Below are 16,027 nucleotides of genomic sequence, written 5' to 3'. Positions count from 1 at the left end.
CTAATGGGGTCTCGGTCTTCCAAAGGGAGATGGACCAGATGGTTGACCAGAACGAACTGCAGGCTACATTCCCCTACCTAGATAACGTCACTATCTGCGGCCGCGACCGGCAGGAACATGACGCGAATCTGGAGAAATTCCTCCGTACGGCCCAACGGCTGAACCTCACCTACAATAAGGAGAAATGCGTGTTTAACACCACGCGCCTTGCCATCCTCGGCTGCGTAGTGGAGAACGGAATCATCGGCCCCGACCCAGAAAGAATGCGCCCCCTCATGGAGCTACCCCTCCCCCACTGCCCTAAAGCACTTAGGAGAACCCTGGGGCTTTTCGCCTACTATGCCCAATGGGTACCCAATTACGCGGACAAAGCCAGACCCCTCCTGAAAGCCACTTCCTTCCCCCTCACGGAGGAGGCGTGCGCGGCCTTCTCCCTCATTAAGGGAGACATAGCCAAGGCCACGATGCACGCAGTGGACGAGTCCATCCCCTTTCAGGTGGAGAGCGACGCATCCGACTTCGCCTTAGCCGCCACCCTAAACCAGGAGGGGAGGCCAGTGGCCTTCTTCTCAAGGACCCTACAGGGCCCCGAGATCCGACATTCGTCGGTCGAGAAAGAGGCCCAGGCGATCGTGGAGGCAGTACGGCGCTGGAGGCACTACCTGGCAGGCAAACGATTTACCCTCCTCACCGACCAGCGTTCGGTGGCTTTCATGTTTAATAACAAGCTGAAGGGCAAAATCAAGAATGACAAGATTTTGAGATGGAGAATCGAGCTCTCCACCTACGATTATGAGATCTTGTACCGGCCAGGCAAGCTGAACGAATCCCCTGATGCCCTTTCACGAATGACATGCGCCAGCGCGCATATCGATAGGCTTCAGACCCTCCACGACCAGCTCTGCCACCCCGGAGTCACCAGACTCTACCATTTCATTAAGGCCCGCAACCTGACCTACTCCATCGAGGAGGTCAGGACCATGACCAGGAACTGCCAGACCTGTGCGGAGTGCAAACCGCACTTCTATAGGCCGGACCGAGCAAGCCTGATCAAGGCCACCCGCCCCTTCGAGCGCCTGAGCATCGACTTTAAGGGGCCCCTCCCGTCCTCTGACCGTAATGTGTACTTCCTCAACATCGTTGATGAGTACTCCCGTTTCCCCTTTGCCTTCCCCTGCCCCGACATGACCAGTAGCACGGTCATTAAGTGCCTGAATGCCCTCTTCGCCTTGTTCGGGTTCCCGAACTATATACACAGCGACCGGGGCTCCTCCTTCATGAGCGAGGAACTCCGGCAATTCCTCCTAGAGAGAGGTATTGCAGCAAGCAGGACCACCAGCTACAACCCCAGAGGTAACGGTCAGGTGGAAAGAGAGAACGCGACGGTATGGAAGGCCGTCCTCTTAGCCTTAAAGTCTAAGGGCCTCCCAACCTCCCGCTGGCAAGAAGTCCTCCCGACAGCGCTGCACTCCATCCGGTCATTACTTTGCACGGCCACTAACACCACCCCCCATGAACGAATGTTCGTTTTCCCCAGGAAGTCGACTACGGGAACCACTCTACCAACCTGGCTGACCGCCCCGGGGCCGGTCTGGCTGCGGAAACACGTGAGGACCCATAAAACGGACCCCCTGGTCGAGAGGGTGAACCTCCTGCACGCCAACCCCCAGTACGCCTACGTGGCGTACCCAGACGGGCGGGAGGACACTGTCTCCCTACGAGACCTCGCACCCTCAGCCGATCCGGAAACACCGCCACCACCCCCCCCAACCTCAGTCCAGGTAGACGGCATGCCGGAACCCCACGAGCCCTCGCCGACCACGCAAACACCAGCATCAACACCGGATAAGGCACCAGCACCGGATAAGGCAACACCACCGCTGCGGCGATCGGAGAGGCTTACGAAGCCTCCGGACAGACTGACCTACCAGAATTGGTAGTACACTTCACCCCGCCGGACTTAATTCTAAACAAGGGGTGAATGTGGTAAACCACGTTCACTATCGTATCACTGTTAGTAGTTAGCACTGTTCACCACTGTTCGTCATAACTGTATCACTGACCACTATTGTATCACGGTACGAGGTCGCCTCTTGCCACACTGCTATACCTGGGATGACCACTGCCGACTCCGCCTTGGCTCCACCCACCAGGCCAGGTATAAAGGTGAGCGACTGGCTGGTATTCCTCCTGCTTGGATCGGATCACCCACGAGAGTGGGCTCTGTTATTTAGTCAATAAAAACCTTTAGTCACCTTCGTAACTCTTCGCCTTTTATTGGAGGAATTGATAGGTATATCAATATGGTCAATCAGATTGCACAATACCGAGTATTCTCTACCATCGACCTTAAGTCGGCCTATCACCAACTCCCTATCCGCCCTGAGGACCGCCAGTATACAGCCTTCGAGGCGAACGGCCGCCTCTACCACTTCCTTAGGGTTCCCTTCGGCGTCACCAACGGGGTTTCGGTCTTCCAAAGGGAGATGGACCGGATGGTTGACCAGAACGGGCTGCACGCCACGTTCCCCTATCTAGATAACGTCACCATCTGCGGCCGCGACCGGCAGGACCATGATGTTAATCTGGAGAGATTCCTCCGTACGGCCCAACGGCTGAACCTCACCTACAATAAGGAGAAATGTGTGTTTAACACCTCACGCCTTGCCATCCTCGGCTGCGTAGTAGAGGACGGACTCATCGGCCCCAACCCCGAAAGAATGCGCCCCCTCATGGAGTTACCCCTCCCCCACTGCCCAAAGGCGCTGAAGAGAACCCTGGGGCTCTTCGCCTACTATGCCCAATGGGTGCCCAATTATGCGGACAAAGCCAGACCCCTCATGAAGTCCACATCCTTCCCCCTTACGGAGGAAGCGTGCGCTGCCTTCTCCCTCATTAAGGGAGACATTGCTAAGGCCACAATGCACGCGGTGGATGAGTCCATCCCCTTCCAAGTGGCGAGCGATGCATGCGACTTCGCCCTAGCCGCTACCCTTAACCAGGAGGGGAGACTGGTGGCCTTCTTCTCAAGGACCCTACAGGGCCCTGAGATCCGACACTTGTCGGTCGAGAAGGAGGCCCAGGCGATTGTGGAGGCTGTACGACGCTGGAGGCACTGCCTGGCAGGCAAACGATTTACCCTCCTCACTGACCAGCGTTCGGTCGCTTTTATGTTTAATAACAAGCTGAGGGGTAAAATCAAGAACGACAAGATCTTGAGGTGGAGAATCGAACTCTCCACCTATGATTATGATATCTTGTACCGGCCAGGTAAGCTGAACGAACCCCCTGATGCTCTATCACGAATTACATGCGTCAACGCGCAAATTGATAGACTTCAGACCCTCCACAACGACCTCTGCCACCCCGGAGTCACCAGACTTTACCACTTCATTAAGGCCCGCAACCTGCCCTACTCCATCGAGGAGGTCAGGACCATGACCAGGAACTGCCAGACCTGTGCCGAGTGCAAACCGCATTTCTTTAGGCCGGACAGAGCAAGCCTGATCAAGGCCACCCGCCCCTTCGAGCGCTTGAGCATCGATTTTAAGGGGCCCCTCCCGTCCTCTGACCGTAATGTGTACTTCCTCAACATTGTTGATGAGTACTCCCGTTTCCCCTTCGCCTTCCCCTGCCCAGACATGACCAGTACCACGGTCATTAAATGCCTGAACGACCTCTTCGCCTTGTTCGGGTTCCCAAACTATATACATAGTGACCGGGGCTCCTCCTTCATGAGCGAGGAACTCCGCCAGTTCCTACTAGCAAGAGGTATTGCTGCAAGCAGGACCACCAGCTACAACCCTCGAGGGAACGGCCAGGTGGAAAGAGAGAACGCGACTGTATGGAAGGCCGTCCTCTTAGCCTTAAAGTCTAAGGGCCTCCCAACCTCCCGCTGGCAGGAAGTCCTCCCGGCAGCGCTGCATTCCATCCGGTCACTACTTTGCACTGCCATTAACGCCACCCCCCATGAACGAATGTTTGTTTTCCCCAGGAAGTCGACTACGGGAACCACACTACCAACCTGGCTGACCTCTCTGGGGCCCGTCCTGCTGCGAAAGCACGTGAGGGCCCATAAAACGGACCCCCTGGTCGAGAGGGTGAACCTCCTGCACGTCAACCCTCAGTACGCCTATGTGGCATACCCAGACGGGTGGGAGGACACAGTCTCCTTGCGAGACCTCGCACCCTCGGGCATTCCGGAGACACCACCTTCACCCCCCCCCCACCTCCCGATTCCAGCTCAGGTAGACGGCATGCCGGAACCCCACGAGCCCTCGCCGACCACGCAGACACCAGCATCACCACCGGAGAATGCAACACCGCCGCTGCGACGATCGGAAAGGCTTACGAGACCTCCGGACAGACTGACATACCAGAACTGGTAGTACACATCACCCCGCCGGACTCAAATCTAAACAAGGGGTGAATGTGGTAAACCACTTTTGTCGTTCACTATCGTTACACTATAGTTATCACTGTTGTATCGTTACTCTATGGTTATCACTGTTCACACTGTTGTATCACTATACGAGGTCGCCTCTTGTCACGCTGTTATACCTGGGCTGACCACTGCTGACTCCGCCCACGGCTCCACCTACCTGCCCAGGTATAAAGGTGGTCGACTGGCTGGTATTCCTCCTTGTTGGATCCGATCACCCACGAGGGTGAGCTCTGTTATTTAGCCAATAAAAACCTATAGTTACTTTCTTAACTCGTCGCTTTTCATTGGATGAATTGATAGGTATATCAAGAGGCGAAAAACCAGATAAAGACCCAATGGCCAATTTGGGAGAAAAAAATCTGGGAAATTCCTCTCCGACCCATCTAGGCGATCGAAATTCTTCCAAGAGATCACTCTGTCCCTATATTTTCTACAGTACTTACCTTCTGTAAAGGCGATCTCCACCAGCCAGGAACAGGAATAAAACCATCTCCTGAAATCTAACACAGAATTAGAACACAGTAGGAGCAGAACCAGGCTACACGGCCCCTGGGCCCACTCCACTACCCACAGGGCCATGACCATTCCGAACCTAGACTCATGTCCAATTTCCTGCCCGCTCCCCGTAACCCTTAATTCCCTTTACTTCTAGGGAACTATCTATTTCTGTTTTAAATTTATTTAATGATGTAGCTTCCACAGCTTTCTGGGGCAGCAAATTCCACAAACCTACCACCCTCTGAGTGAAGAAGTTTCTCCTCATCTCAGTTTTGAAAGAGCAGCCCCTTATTTTAAGATTATGCCCCCTAGTTCTAGTTTCACCCATCATTGGGAACATCCTCACCGCATCCACCCGATCAAGCCCCGATGTTGGTCGTTGTTTGAGAGAGAGTCTGTGAGTGCTGTGATTGGGGGGTTGGTGGGTGGGGGGGGGGGTGGGGAAAGAGTGTAGGCATTTTCTAATGGATGAGCTAGAACTTCAAAAAGGAGGCCTTCTGCCCATCTCAATTAGATCACTTCTTAATCTTCTATACTGCATTAATAAGACCATAAGAAGTAGGAGCAGGAGTAGGCCATTCCACCCTTGGAGTCTGTTCCACCAGTCAATAAGACCAGGGCTGATCTTCTACCACGACTCCATCTTCCTTGCACTATCCCCATATCCCTTGTATCCAAAAATCTTTCGATCCGTGTCTTGAATACACTCAACGACTGACCATCCACAGCCCTCTGGGGTAGAGAATTCCAAAGATTCACAATCCTTCTCATCTCAATACTATATGGCCGACCACTTAGTCTGAGACTGTGCCCCCTAGTTCTAGACACCCCAGGCAGGGGAAATGTCCCTGCAGCACCTACCCTGTCCAAGTCACTTAGCAATTTTAAACATTTGAAAGAGATCACCTCCCATTCTTCTAAATTCATAGAAACATGGAAGATAGGAGCAGGAGTAGGCCATTCGGCCCCTCGAGCCTGTTCCGCCATTCAATGAGATCATGGCTGATCATCCAAATTCAGTACCCGGTCCCTGCCTTCTCCCCATATCCCTTGATCCCTTTAGCCTTAAGAAATATATCTAACTCCTTCTTAAATATATTTAATGAATTGGCCTCTACTGCTTTCTGTGGTAGAGAATTCCACAGGTTCACCACTCTCTGGGTGAAGAAATTCCTCCTCATCTCTGTCCTAAATGGCTTACCCCTTATCCTTAGACTGTGACCCCTGGGTCTGGATTCCTTTAGTCATCGTAGGCCTAGTGCAGAACATCTTACCCCACTCTCCGATGCCATCGTCAGGTACCTGGCAGCTCGCTGCAGATCCTGGTGGGGCTCTTTGGTATAGAAAACCCCGAGGTAGGCTTGGGCCTGTAACGATGAGGGGATATATTACATTTTATACATCGGGCACTGTGCTACCACACAGATCATTTCTTCCCGCCCCGCCCCCACTTCCTTTGTACATTTTCCTTCTTTCAAGGTTACCCCTGTCTGGCAGGTCAGAGAGAAGGGGCTTGCATTTCTATAGCGCCTTTCACAACCTCAGGGTGTCCCAAAGCGCCTTTACAACCAATGAAGTAAAAGCAAACATACTGCGGATGCTGATTACGAAATAAAAACAGACCTGAAACGTTAACTCGGTTTCTCTCTCCACAGATGCTGCCTGACCTGCTGAGTGTTTCCAACATTTTCTGTTTCTATTTAAGTACTTTTGAAGTGTAGTCACTGTTAGGGTAATGTAGGAAACACAGCCGTCAATTTGCGCACAGCAAGATCCCACAAACAGCAATGAGATAAATGACCAGATCATCTGCTTTTAGCGATGGTGGTTGAGGCCAGAACACCTGGGAGAACTCCGCAGCTCTTTTCCAAATGGTGCCGTGGGATCTTTCACTGCCCGAGAGGGAACACGGGGCCTTGGTTTAACTTCTCGTGTGAAAGACGGCACCTCCGACAGTGCAGCACTCCCTCAGCACTGCACTGGGAGTGTCAGTCTAGATTTTTACGTTGGGGGGGGGGGGTGTGGTGATCTCCCTGTGGAAGGCAGCAGACCAGGACTGAATAGTGGAGACGGGAGGCCGGACGAGCGTTTCCCTGTGACTCGAGCTGGAAAGGGGCACATGTGGACGCTGGACGGGTACAGATCGGGCTCGACGGTGATGCTCCCCATGGTGAAATAGCTCGTCGACAGCCATCCAACGGGGAGAACCCGTGAAACCGCATTGCAGCGCGAGACAGCCTTCGGGAAAGGAGGAGGGGGTGGGGAAAAGAATTACATAGAATCTACAGCACAGAAACAGGCCATTCGGCCCAACTGGTCTGTGCCGGTGTTTATGCGGCCCCTCCCACCCTGGTGGGGAAAATAGACACGACCAACATTCTCTTTAAGCTGCGCAGCCGCTCCAAGGATCCCGCGCAGCCGGCTTTTCAATGCAAAAACCGCGCATGCACGGAATTATGAATGGCCTCTTAAAGGGGCCGCACAGCGACCCGCCCCAAAAAGCCAGAGGGAGCATTGGACTCTCCCGAGTTCACGCAGCCCCCTTGAAGGAGTTTTGGCAAATTACCGGAACTGTTGTGTACGCCTGCAATATAGGTTTTAAAAAAATGTGATCACTTGCCTCTTTGAGTCCAGATTTGGCTGTCTTTTCCAACTGTTGTATGGCTTTCTGGGTATCTCGGACCTCCCTTGCTGGCCTGACGTGCAAGAGGTATCTGGCCCAACGGTACTGGGCCATCCCGTGTCCTTGGGCAGCAGCGTGACCGTAATACAGGGCGGCCTGGGAGGGCAGGGCCAGGCAGGTAGAGAAAAGTCAATAGGGTTAGACTAGGCTGTGACGCCATCATATCTGAGGCATTGCCCTATAATTTAAAACACAATAAAGGCACAAAACAAAACACAGTGGAGATTTCAGCATTTTTGCCTTGTCTGGGCTTAGCGGTTTGAGGGAATGGGGTCACTATAAATAGTCACTTTTGTCAGTAAATGTGGCAGGCACTTTGTTGTCTGTGGAATACTCCTGTGCATAATGAGATGAAAGACTTTAAAAGAAAAAATTGTGTTGTTTGACTGAGGAATGTTGGCCAAGACACCGGGAGAACTCCCCGAGTATTCTTCAAGTAGTGCCGTGGGATCTTTAACATCCACCTGAACCACAGCTGTCTCGGTTTAACGTCTCATCTGAAAGATGGCGCCTGCGACAATGCAGCGCTCCCTCGGTACTGGGCTGGAATCTCCGCCTTGATCGTGTGCTCAAGTCAAACCGACAACCTCCTGACCCACAGCAAAGAAAGAAAGACAGACTTGCATTTATATCGCGCCTTTCACGACTACTGGACGTCCCAAAGCACTTTACAGCCAATGAAGTACTTTTGAAGTGTGGTCACTGTTGCAGAAAACGCACCAGTCAATTTGCGCCAAGCAAGCTCCCACGAACAGCAATGTGATAATGACCAGATAATCTGTTGTAGTGATGTTGGTTGAGGGATAAATATTGGCCCCAGGACACCGGGGAGAACTCCCCTGCTCTTCTTCGAAATAGTGTCACGGGATCTTTTACGTCCACCTGAGGGGGCAGACGGGGCCTCGGTTTAATGTCTCATCCGAAAGACAGCGCCGCCGACAGTGCAGCGCTCCCTCAGTACTGCACTGGGAGTGTCAGCCTAGATTTTTGTGCTCCAGTCCCTGGAGCGGGACTTGAACCCACAGGGTTACAAGTACGCGGCGTGCGCACACACGCTCACAAGTCTATAAATGCAAGTCTTACTATTCCCTTACTCAGACTCCTACCTTCTCGCTATCTTTTGCCGTGCCTCTCCCCAGTTCGTAGCACACTCCGACATTGTACTGAGCCTTGCTGTAGCCGTGTCTGGCTGCCATCATGAAACAGGAGAATGCCATCTCGTACTCTTGGGCGTTTAAGTTTTCAATCCCTATTCAAGAGAGATTTAACAAATAGAAAGACCCAGGGAGCATAGATTACAAGAGATACAGAGACGTTGATGAGTCAAAATAAGTATCAAGGTGAACATTTTAATATAAATGCTCCAATTCTACCACAGTGTAAATCGCAATCAGAGATTTACACTGCAAGAGTGCGTGTGTGGATAATAGGTGAGGAGAGGGTCTGGTTCACCTATGGTTGAATGGCCAGTCAACGCTCATTGCTCAGACTGAGAAGTTTAGAATTCTTCGGGATGTGGGCGAGGCCAGCCTTTATTGTCCATCCCCTAGTTGCCCCTCGAGAAGGTGGTGGTGAGCCGCCTTCTTGAACCGCTGCAGTCCGTGTGGTGAAGGTGCTCCCACAGCGCTGGTAGGGAGGGAGATTGAGAATGGACATTTGGTTGAGGTGCCCAGCACGAGTCAGACGGGCAAATTTGGAAATTTGGCAGAGACAGAGAGAAGATTTGGGTCAGTAAAATCACTTACCAATAATATTTAAAATGGAAGAAATGCTGGACACTGTAGCTCTCTGCAAGTTGGAAGTGGCTCGGTTTAAAATCTCTTCTGGACTGAGTTCCTCCCTCTATATAAACAGACGGGAGAGCGGTGTTTAAGAGCTAACACAGGAAATGCGTACTAATTCGACTTGAACAAAGGCTCAATACACTCACATGGATGCACCTGGACTAAATATGGAACTAAACCACTAGTGGGAGGGTGGAGACATTCAGCTGCAGTCTTAACAACTGCTTAACAAAGCAAAAAGGAGTCAAATCTCAAATCAAACATTTTGCAAGTGTGATGATTCTGAAAACACAAAGTTAGGGTTTGAGAAATCAGTCTAAATCGACAAGATCCAATATAGCCGTCTCAGCCGTAGCTCAGTGGCAAGCACTCTCTCGCCTGAGTTAGAAGGTCGTGGGTTCAAGTCCTACCCCAGAGACTTGAGCCCATAATCTAGGCAGACACTCCAGTGTAGTACTGAGGGAGCGTCGCACTGTCGGAGGGGCAGTACTGAGGGAGCGCCGCACTGTCGGAGGGGCAGTACTGAGGGAGCGCCGCACTGTCGGAGGGGCAGTACTGAGGGAGCGCCGCACTGTCGGAGGGGCAGTACTGAGGGAGCGCTGCACTGTCGGAGGGGCAGTATTGAGGGAGCACTGCACTGTCGGAGGGGCAGTACTGAGGGAGCGCCGCACTGTCGGAGCGTCAGTACTGAGGGAACGCCGCACCGTCCGAGGGGCCGTACTGAGGGAGAGCCGCACTGTCTGAGGGGCAGTATTGAGGGAGCACTGCACTTTCGGAGGGTCAGTACTGAGGGAGTGCAGCACTGTTGGAGGGGCAGTACTGAGGGAGCGCCGCACTGTCGGAGGGTCAGTACTGAGGGAGTGCAGCACTGTCGGAGGGTCAGTACTGAGGGAGTGCAGCACTGTCGGAGGGGCAGTACTGAGGGAGCGCTGCACTGTCGGAGGGGCAGTACTGAGGGAGCGCTGCACTGTCGGAGAGGCAGTACTGAGGGAGCACTGCACTTTCGGAGGGTCAGTACTGAGGGAGCGCTGCACTGTCGGAGAGGCACTACTGAGGGAGTGCAGCACTGTTGGAGGGGCAGTACTGAGGGAGCACTGCACTTTCGGAGGGTCAGTACTGAGGGAGTGCAGCACTGTCGGAGGGGCAGTACTGAGGGAGCACTGCACTTTCGGAGGGGCAGTACTGAGGGAGCGCTGCACTGTCGGAGAGGCAGTACTGAGGGAGCACTGCACTTTCGGAGGGTCAGTACTGAGGGAGTGCAGCACTGTCGGAGGGTCAGTACTGAGGGAGTGCAGCACTGTTGGAGGGTCAGTACTGAGGGAGCGCCGCACTGTCGGAGGGGCAGTACTGAGGGAGCGCCGCACTGTCGGAGGGGCAGTACTGAGGGAGCGCCGCACTGTCGGAGGGGCAGTACTGAGGGAGCGCCGCACTGTCGGAGGGGCAGTACTGAGGGAGCGCCGCACTGTCGGAGGGGCAGTACTGAGGGAGCGCCGCACTGTCGGAGGGGCAGTACTGAGGGAGTGCCGCACTGTCGGAGGGGCAGTACTGAGGGAGCGCTGCACTGTCGGAGAGGCAGTACTGAGGGAGGGCCGCACTGTCGGAGGGGCAGTACTGAGGGAGCGCCGCACTGTCGGAGGGGCAGTACTGAGGGAGCGCTGCACTGTCGGAGGGGCAGTACTGAGGGAGCGCCGCACTGTCGGAGGGGCAGTACTGAGGGAGCGCTGCACTGTCGGAGGGGCAGTACTGAGGGAGCGCCGCACTGTCGGTGGGGCAGTACTGAGGGAGCGCTGCACTGTCGGAGGGGCAGTACTGAGGGAGCGCCGCACTGTCGGAGGGGCAGTACTGAGGGAGCGCTGCACTGTCGGAGGGGCAGTACTGAGGGAGCTCAGCACTGTCGGAGCGTCAGTACTGAGGGAACGCCGCACCGTCCGAGGGGCCGTACTGAGGGAGAGCCGCACTGTCTGAGGGGCAGTATTGAGGGAGCACTGCACTTTCGGAGGGTCAGTACTGAGGGAGTGCAGCACTGTTGGAGGGGCAGTACTGAGCGAGCGCCGCACTGTCGGAGGGTCAGTACTGAGGGAGTGCAGCACTGTCGGAGGGTCAGTACTGAGGGAGCACTGCACTGTTGGAGAGGCAGTACTGAGGGAGCACTGCACTTTCGGAGGGTCAGTACTGAGGGAGTGCAGCACTGTCGGAGGTGCCGTCTGTGCCACTGGCTATTTTTTTCCCCATTAACTGCAGCATACACAGCGTGAACATTTAATTCATCCACCATCACATTATAACTATATATATGGTTGTTGATTCCGCTATGAACCCGTCACTGATGTGATACTGCTTAACATTTTTGAAACAGCCCAATTTCCCCTCTTAAGTTTTGCAGTGGACAGAAGGGACAGTCTGGTTACCTGCAGATCTCCTCGCTGGCCATTTCCACCTGTTGCACCACATTCTGAGCGTTGTGTACTTTTTATAAACAGGGGCTCATCTGCAACACATAGTAGAACCGTATTACACACCAGAAATCTCACCGGCAAATAAGGGATCTGCAAATGCTGGAATTGTGTAATAAAAGCCGAAACTGCTGGCAATATATCCCCGGCACAGGCCTGATGGGCCGAATGGCCTCCTTCTGTGCTGTAATATTCTACGGGGTTAGAAGAACAAAGGGATCTCGGAGTACAAATACACAAATCACTGAAAGTAGCGACAGGTTAACAAGGCCATAAAAAAAGCAAACCAAGCACTAGGGTTTATTTCTAGAGGGACAGAATTGAACAGTAGGGAAGTTATGCTAAACCTGTATCGAACCTTGGTTAGGCCACACTTGGGAGTACTGCGTACAGTTCTGGTCGCCGTATTGTAAAAAGGATATAGAGTCACTGAAGAGAGTGCAACAAAGATTTACAAAGAATACCAGAAATGCGAGGTTATACCTATCAGGAAAGGATGAACAGGCTGGGTCTCTCTTCTCTTGAAAAGAGAAGGCTGAGGGGAGACCTAATAGAGGTCTTTAAAATTAGGAAAGGTTTTGATAGAGCGGATAGAGAGAGAATGTTTCCACTTGTGGGGAAGAGCAAAACTAGAGGCCATCGATATAAGAGAGTCACCAAGAAATCCAATAGGGAATTCAGAAGAAACTTCTTTACCCAGAGAGTGGTGAGAATGTGGAACTCGCTACCATAGGGAGTGGTTGAAGCAAATAGTATAGATGCATTTAAGGTGATCTTGATGCACTTTACACCAGTTCTCGATATTAAAATTCTCATCGTTGTGTTCAAATCCCTCCATGGCTCGCCCCCCTCCCCATCTCTGTAACCCAGTCCAGCCCTACAATCCTCAGAGATCGCTGCGCTCCCCCAATTCTGGCCTCTTGAGCATCCCCCGATTATCTTGGCTTCACCATTGGCGGCCGTGCCTTCAGCTGCCTGGGCCCTAAGCTCTGGAATTCCCTCCCTAAACCTCTCCGCCTCTCTCTCCTCCTCTGTCGGATACCTGGGATGGCAGGAATGACGTATGAAGAGAGATTGGGTCGATTAGGTTTATATTCGTTAGAGTTTAGAAGAATGAGAGGGGATCTCATTGAAACTTATAAAATTCTAACAGGACTGGACAGACTAGATGCAGGAAGGATGTTCCCGATGGTCGGGGAGTCCAGAACCAGGGCTCAGAGTATAAGGATAAGGGGTAAGCCATTTAGGACAGAGATGAGGAGGAATTTCTTCACCCAGAGAGTGGTGAACCTGTGGAATTCTCTACCACAGAAGGCAGTTGAGGCCAATTCATTAAATATATTCAAGAAGGAGTTGGATATATTTCTTAAAGCTAAAGGGATCAAGGGATATGGGGAGAAGGCAGGGACAGGGTACTAAATTTGGATGATCAGCCATGATCTCATTGAATGGCGGAGCAGGCTCGAGGGGCCGAATGGCCTACTCCTGCTCCTATCTTCTATGTTTCAGACGCTTCTTAAAACCTCTCTCTTTGACCAGGCTTTTGGTCAGCTGCCCGACTGTCTCATGTGGTTCGGTGTCAAATTATGTCTGAGAAACAATCCTGTGAAGTGCCCTGGGATGTTTTATTGCACCCAACAAACGCGCCTTGCAGCGTGGAAGAGAGATTTGTTTGTGACTCGTACCTTGTTCAACACTTTCATTGTCTTCCCGCTGTTCGGTCCTTAAGCGCGCAGCTTCGCCATTTGCAGGAGGGGACGAGCCGGCAGACACGGAATTCCGATCGGTCGAGTTACTGATGGAGTGCGGAGCTACACACTGAGGCAAAATGTACCGGCTGAACTCTACCATACAAAGCAAAAACACCAACGGTCAGGGAGAGAGAGAGGGAGAGAGAACGAGAACACAGGGAAGGCCAATGCTTCTCGCACGGCAGAAGAAATACTTATGTGGCACTATTGCCGATAATCAATGTGATCTCATTGAAACATAAAAGATTCTGAGGGGGATTGACAGGGTAGATGCTGAGAGGATGTTTCCCCCTGGCTGGAGAGTCTAGAACTAGGGGGCACAGTCTCAGGATAAGGGGTCGGCCATTTAAGACTGAGATGAGGAGGAATTTCTTCACTCAGAGGGCGGTGAATCTTTGGAATTCTCTGCCCCAGAGGGCTGTGGATGCTCAGTCATTGAGTATATTCAAGGCTGAGATCGATAGATTTTTGGACTCTAGGGGAATCGAGGGATTTCTTGCTGCAGTTGTACAGGGCCTTGGTGAGACCACATCTTGAGTATTGTGTGCAGTTTTGGTCGCCTTATCTGAGGAAGGATGTTCTTGCCATGGAAGGAGTGCAGCGAAGATTCACCAGGCTAATACCTGGGATGGCAGGAATGACGTATGAGGAGAGATTGGGTAGATTGGGCTTGTACTCGCTGGAGTTTAGAAGAATGAGAGGGGATCCCATTGAAACTTATAAAATTCTAACAGGACTAGACAGACTAGATGCAGGAAGGATGTTCCCGATGGCCGGGGAGTCCAGAACCAGGGGTCACAGTCTAAGGATAAGGGGTAAGCCATTTGGCCTCTCGAGCCTGCTCCGCCATTCAATGAGATCATGGCTGATCATCCAAATTCAGTACCCTGTCCCTGCTTTCTCCCCATATCCCTTGATCCCATTAGCCTTAAGAAATATATCTAACGCCTTCTTGAATATACTTAATGAATTGGCCTCTACTGCCTTCTGTGGTAGAGAATTCCACAGGTTCACCACTCTCTGGGTGAAGAAATTCCTCCTCATCTCAGTCCTAAATGGCTTACCCCTTATCCTTAGACTGTGACCCCTGGTTCTGGACTCCCCCGCCATCGGGAACATCCTTCCTGCATCTAGTCTGTCTAGTCCTGTTAGAATTTTATAAGTTTCAATGAGATCCCCTCTCATTCTTCTAAACTCCAGCGAGTATAAGCCCAATCGACCCGATCTCTCCTCATACAGAGACAGTCGGTCCCGCATGGGGCTCATCAGTCTCATTTTTAGTGTGGAAGCAAGTCATCCTTGGTTCCGAGGGACTGCCTAAGAAGACGACGACTTACCCCAGCACGAGGAGAATTAGGGGGCACAGGATATCGTTTATACCTCTTGGCATACAGAGGGTCACAGCATTCTTTGTCAGGCGCCCTATACAGTTTCCAAAAACAGCACTGTGCAAAGGGGCTGACAGCACACACAGGATACATTTCATTTGCTTGGAGTTGTGTATATCAAACGAACTATGAACTTACTGATGCCGTCCGGTGCCAGTGTAGAAATAACAATGTTACGGGCACAGAAATATGAGGCCACGTCACTCTCCCTGGGTCCATTGTGGTGAGAGAACTGATGATGAAGGTGTCTTGCAAACTGTAAAAGCACCACGGCAGCAGCACCCTGGAGGAGGGCAGGGCAAGAATCACGGGTTAGTAAAGCTCGTTACAAAGGCCAAACATTTCCGTGCACGGCGCAACTCACCCGAGCACCGCCCTGCAGCGATGGTGCTACCAGTACCCGTGGGCTGATGGCGGGGACGATGCAGCGGGTATGGCACGGCAGTGGTTATGTTACTGGATTAGCAGCACAGAGGCGGAGAGTTCCAAACCCACCCAGGGCAAGCTGTGAAATTGAATTCAATTTATGTCTGCCGTGGCTCAGTGGGCAGCACTCTCTCTCGCCTCTGAGTCAGAAGACTGTGGGTTCAAGTCCCACTCCAGAGACTTGAGCACAAAAATCTAGGCTGCACTGTCGGAGGGGCCGTCTTTCGGATGAGACGTTAAACCGAGGCCCCGTCTGCTCTCTCAGGTGGATGTAAAAGATCCCATGGCCTCTATTTCGAAGAAGAGCAGGGGAGTTATCCCCAGTGTTCTGGCCAATATTTATCCCTCAATCAACATAACAAAAAAAAACAGATTATCTGGTCATTATCACATTGCTGTTTGTGGGAGCTTGCTGTGAACTGGCTGCCGCGTTTCCTACATTACAAACAGTGACTACACTCGAAAAGTACTTCATTGGCTGTAAAGCGCTTTGAGGCGTCTGCTGGTCGTGAAAGGCGCTATAGAAATGTAAGTCTGTCTTTCTATCTGTGGAACGACTGACCAACTGGTTCACAAACGTCCTTCAGGGAGGGGAACCGG

The 16,027-nt window shown here is 52.3% G+C and overlaps 1 protein-coding gene across 2 annotated transcripts in view; it reads right to left on the bottom strand.

Annotated features, from left to right (window-relative positions):
* Nucleotides 1–16,027, bottom strand: part of dele1 (DAP3 binding cell death enhancer 1) — a 56,120-nt gene that overhangs the window by 13,709 nt on the left and 26,384 nt on the right. For both annotated transcript variants that reach the window (XM_085996032.1, XM_085996033.1), the window contains exons 4-10: nucleotides 15,140–15,284; nucleotides 13,548–13,706; nucleotides 11,818–11,897; nucleotides 9,371–9,467; nucleotides 8,732–8,874; nucleotides 7,563–7,721; nucleotides 6,217–6,309 (exon numbers count right to left, since the gene is read on the bottom strand). In XM_085996032.1, coding sequence (XP_085852158.1) covers nucleotides 6,217–6,309; nucleotides 7,563–7,721; nucleotides 8,732–8,874; nucleotides 9,371–9,467; nucleotides 11,818–11,897; nucleotides 13,548–13,706; nucleotides 15,140–15,284 — 876 coding nt within the window. The remainder of the gene's footprint in view (nucleotides 1–6,216; nucleotides 6,310–7,562; nucleotides 7,722–8,731; nucleotides 8,875–9,370; nucleotides 9,468–11,817; nucleotides 11,898–13,547; nucleotides 13,707–15,139; nucleotides 15,285–16,027) is intronic.

This window comes from Somniosus microcephalus, chromosome 8 (genome assembly GCF_052327205.1).
Source record: "Somniosus microcephalus isolate GS21.2 chromosome 8, FLI_Smic_1.0, whole genome shotgun sequence".
NCBI lineage: Eukaryota > Metazoa > Chordata > Chondrichthyes > Squaliformes > Somniosidae > Somniosus > Somniosus microcephalus.
This window is presented reverse-complemented; position numbering and strand designations above follow the sequence as displayed.